This window comes from Dichomitus squalens (genome assembly GCF_000275845.1).
Source record: "Dichomitus squalens LYAD-421 SS1 unplaced genomic scaffold DICSQscaffold_18, whole genome shotgun sequence".
Lineage (NCBI taxonomy): Eukaryota > Fungi > Basidiomycota > Agaricomycetes > Polyporales > Polyporaceae > Dichomitus > Dichomitus squalens.
This window is the reverse complement of record NW_006766900.1, coordinates 147423-152179: the sequence shown is the minus strand read 5'-3', so window position 1 is coordinate 152179 and position 4757 is coordinate 147423. Positions and strand designations below refer to the sequence as shown.

Sequence of the window (4757 nt, the reverse complement as noted above, 5' to 3'; positions counted from 1 at the left end):
TTCACTGCCTCACTCTCGCGCCTTGTCCTTGGTTGCTAAGCAGCCCCTCTAGTATATAAGGACCCCCCCTAGGCGCTCCCTAGTCCCCATCTCGACCTCTTGGTCATTGGGACTAGGTGAGTGACCATAGCGTTGTATCTCTCTTCGATTGCTAATGTATAACTTGGTCATTGGGACTAGTCTGTCGCTCTCTGCGTGAAGACTAGCTTTCGTAGGTCTCGTGCCTTCATGCCGGCCTCCGCTCTGCCCTCGTCGAGTTTCTTGTCACGTTTATCCCTCTCTCTCTCTCTCCTTCCCTTTCGGCTCCTTGCCGCTTGCCTACGGGGTCGTCGCTGAACGTCGACCCGAGTCTACGCGCCTAGTCGCCGCGACAACTACACACGACTGCCATTGATGACATATGTGATTGGAAACGTACATAGGCATATGACACAGAAATACAACATGTTTGAAAGCCTAAGGATGGTGGTTTGACGGCATTTGGGGGGATAGCATGCCTGACACGTGCATGTACTCTGCATGGAAGACAGGAAATGTACGGCTCAAACACTTACTGCACTCTGCATACTCTGTGATATCCACAAATGACTCCTTTTGCACCTCCTAAGCTTCGCCGTGTAGTACGAGGAACAATATGCACGGCAGACAGGAGAGATTGTTGCAGAAGTTATCGTGAAATGGAGGCTGGATGTTCTACGCGCCATATCCCATCGTAAGAGTAGTACCATGCCCTGCAGAACACTTTTCCAAACTAGACATTGAAGAATCGACGTCAATATGTTGCACTGTTGAGGAGATTTCGCCGTCCAACGTTCCAAAGGGGGCGCTTAGAGGAGGTCCCAGTGAGTGAGACGCGAGTCGGGGCTGGCGCGATATGGGTGGCACATCCAGCAACACAACTGACATCAACGTGTGCGGATAGTCTCCAGGCGTGATAAACTGAAAGAAGCGAGTGGTTTTGTGGAGGGGAAGAGGAGATATTGTCGGTCGAAGGTTTCCAAGGGAGGCATCAGTGAGGGTCGGACGCAGGTGTGGCGGCGCGCTTGCTTCAGCGCTCAAACGACAAGTCAATTGAAAACCGCTGTAGTAGGCACGTCAAGTGTCTAACTTCCGCACTCTGCCACGTCTCCCTCTTGCGCAGGCCTCCATCTGTCTCCTTCGTCTCCGCCTATCTGCCACACACCTGGGTTCCGGCTTTAGAATCCACCAGCTGCATCCTCAATCCGTCCACTGCACTATCCTCTCAGACACACCACGTCCTCTATGCAGAACTTTCAACCGCCAAAACCAATGCTCATGCACCCTCGTGAACGCGAACACTTGGACGACCGTCTGTAAGCACTGGCTATGCGGGCTATGTAGAAAGGGCAACACGTGAGTCTTGCATGAGTACAACCTCTGCCGCATGCCCGAGTGCTAGTGGTATGCCGAGTATGGTACTGATCTGCTGGTGGCGAGTGTCTCCACGATTATTTTAAGGGAGGAGTGTCCAGATTACAACTGAGGCTTCTGCAAGCTCGGTACGTCTTTCTCTTTTACAGACATGCTGTAATCCTGTTTGTGACGAACACTCATTTCTGTTATCCTGGTGTGATATCTTCTTGTACAGGTCCGAACTGTCTCCGCAAACACGTACACACGGGAGCATGCCAACTATACCTCACCAGTTTCTGCCCTTTGGAACCCGGCTACCCCCGCAGCCAGTATGGACTGGCGTCCCAGCACTCATCCCTCCGTGCATGTATCCATCCCAGGTCGATATCCGCACTTTATACTCCTACACCCGCAACGAGGTCAAGCACCGCAAGCGCACCACTCGCGATCAACTCAAGTTTCTCTAGGGCGTTCACAAGTATGACATGAAGCCCAACGTGTCCCTCCGCAAGAAGCTTGTCGCCGAGCTCGACATGACTCCTCGCGGTGTCCAGGTGCATCTCTCCCCATCTCGTCCCCTTGGCATCCCATCCGCCAATCAACAATTCGACGCATTGCACCCTCCATTCTTCAACGTGACAAGTGAGTCCGCCTGCCACATTCCCGTAGATCTCACTGACGACACACTTCTCGCATGTGCGTGTTGCAGCGTGAACAGATCAACGATCGAGATCACGCTCAGCTCAATGCGCCTCTTGACTGTGCACGACGTCTCCACCGGCTCGACCGCATCTTCCATCGGTCCCAGCAGTGGCACTGGGATCCCGCAGGCCGCACAGCGCCTCTCGGTCGACTTGGCGCAACTGATCATGAACGCCCAAGGACGGCCTTCGTCGATCCTCTCCAGCGGCTCCTCGCTCCAGTCCCTGTCCACCATCTCAGGCATCTCTGTCAACTCGACAGGGTGCTCAGCGCGCTCGTCGAGCAGCTCGGTCGTCTCCGTCCGCTGGGATGACGCGGCAGGAGCGGCGCACATGGCGCCAGCACGACCACGAGAAGGAGCACAAAGAGAAGGAGGAGGGCAAGAAGACGAGCCGCGAGAGCAGGCGGTCGTCCGAGTCCCACCGGCGCACGCCCATCTCCGAGATCTTCCCCGAGACGCAGGTCGACGTGCAGAGGCAGTCAACGGGCTCGCCGTCCCCCCCGGGCTCGCTCACGGACCATCCGGTGGTGCGCATGGAGGAGGCAACGGCGGACGGGCATTCTCCGCCCACGGACAACGAGAAGGTCGACGACTGTTGAGCAGTCGAGGGCGCGTCCTGTTTCGGAGCAGATGTTGGAGCACCCAAGGCCACAGGCGATTTGTGAGAACAGCGAGGGTGATGGTGAGCAGGAAGACTTGGTTTACATGTCGTTACTGACGATATGGCGTAGCTATCCTCTCACTGCTCGACGCTGCGACAAATGACCTCGCTTATCAACTACCTCGACCTCGAGGTGACTCCCGGAAGCATAACCGGCACACCTCTCAATTTGACGCCTTGGCAGCACGCGAGCCAGGAGAGCCCTCTGAGGCAATGTGCAATGCTCCAGCGTGGGAGTCTGCTCAAGGGCGAGCTGCGTGAGCACGACGTCCATCATGTCTCTCTGGCCGTATGCCAAGTCGCAGTCGTCCGCAGATCTGCCCAGAGTCATCAAGCTGTCGCACATGCAGTCGAAGGCTTCGCAGCTCGCCGGGCAGCAGATCGCGCCCTGGAACGAGCTCGACTGGAAGGTCTCACCCTGGAAGCTGATTATCAAGCCTAAGCCTGCCGCGCACCTCACGCACAAGTGCACGCTCACGCCCTCCCCTGCTGACGCCGGGCCCGTATTCCAGCCGCCTTGCCCTGCCAAAGCTAAGGCTAAGACATCATAATTGACGTCCGAGCTTGGTTGACGCAGCATGATGCCTTCGTCTAGACGTAATTGAGAGCATGTAGCAGATTAGCCATAATGAGCACTCATGTCACGCTGTACCAAATGAAGAACATTCGAGTGAAATATTTATCCAAATATTTGGGGCGGACTTCAAATATTTGGAGGAATCACAAGACGACCCACAGCGCATGCAAGTGGAATATGATCCTCCCTATATAGCACTCACAGCAAATATTTGGCGAATATTTAGGGGTACCCTCCTCCCCTTGCTCCCTACGTATGTCCCAAATATTTGGTGTTCACCTCAAATATCTGGGAGGGGCATCCCTCCAACCCTCCCAAATATTTGGAGGGGCCACTATAACATTTGGGCCAAATAATTCGTGTTTTACTATAACTATAAGGATCGAAAAATTTATCTAGTGTGTACCAGTGACCTGTAGCTATGCCCTTACAATTAGCTACAGAAGATAATATATGTCTTCACCACTCTTTGTATGCTGAGTGTGCGCACTGTAAAGGAAAAGGCAGAGCATCGACTGAGTACAATGATCCCAACCTAGTATGGATAATCGACTCAGGTGCTTCAATGCACTTTACATTTTGTCTCGACGACTATGTCAACTTCCATTACTACGGTACACCTCAACTGTTACACATGGCAGATGGTGTTACTACTATGATTGGCGAAGGGACAGTCATCATACCAACTGAGCTTGGAACTACCTTGAAGCTGACAAACATTGCTATGGTACCCAACCTCACATATAAACTTATATCCCTAGGAGCATTGCTCAAGGATGGATTGGAAGTGATAAACTCGGGGCTGTGAAGACAAGGATTAGATCCGACTAGAGTCGAAGCAAGATCTTCAGTCAGTAAGGAAAGACTGAAGAGGGAGGACGCAATCTGAAGTCCTTATATACTACAGAGAAGTGTCCATGACTAATCGAAGAGTAGTTAGTCACATGTACCATAGTGCAATGAATAATACGATGTTGGAGGAGGCTTGATGTAGATTATGATGGCGCACTGACAGACAATACTACTAATTCCTTTTCTTTCAGACTTGGCAGCATAATAAACCCAACGTTGACAGCAAGCCGCGCATACCCAACTCGACATGAAGGCAGACGAGCCCTTCGGAGGCACCCCTTTACAGCAGAGAGACAAGCACCGGTCCACATCGCACCAAGCCATGACACTGAGCCCTCCTCATCAGCAATTTCTCGCGCACGGACCACTGCACTAACGACACTTACACTTTCCCAGGCTACACTCACACATGTTCAGTACGATACAGTGTCCCTACATATACCCGCTGGTCATGCATGTATCCGAGACAATGGATCCCTTGTACCTATGCGTTGCGGGCATCTGCCCGCTCTAGGGGCGGGGGAGTTCTGACGAACGGCGGGGATACCGCCGGGCGTACTCCTGACCGCAGCAAGAGGCGGGTCCCAGGG

General features: G+C 53.3%; 1 protein-coding gene across 1 annotated transcript; it reads left to right on the top strand.

The window, feature by feature from the left end:
- Positions 1–1739: 1739 nt before the first annotated feature.
- Positions 1740–3289, top strand: DICSQDRAFT_170827 (uncharacterized protein; the record flags this gene model as incomplete). Its single annotated transcript, XM_007366450.1, has 6 exons — positions 1740–1793; positions 1842–2020; positions 2093–2375; positions 2419–2661; positions 2809–2995; positions 3054–3289. The coding sequence occupies 6 exons, from the start codon at positions 1740–1742 to the stop codon at positions 3287–3289; spliced, it is 1182 nt and encodes a 393-aa protein (XP_007366512.1).
- Between the last annotated feature and the right edge of the window lie 1468 nt (positions 3290–4757).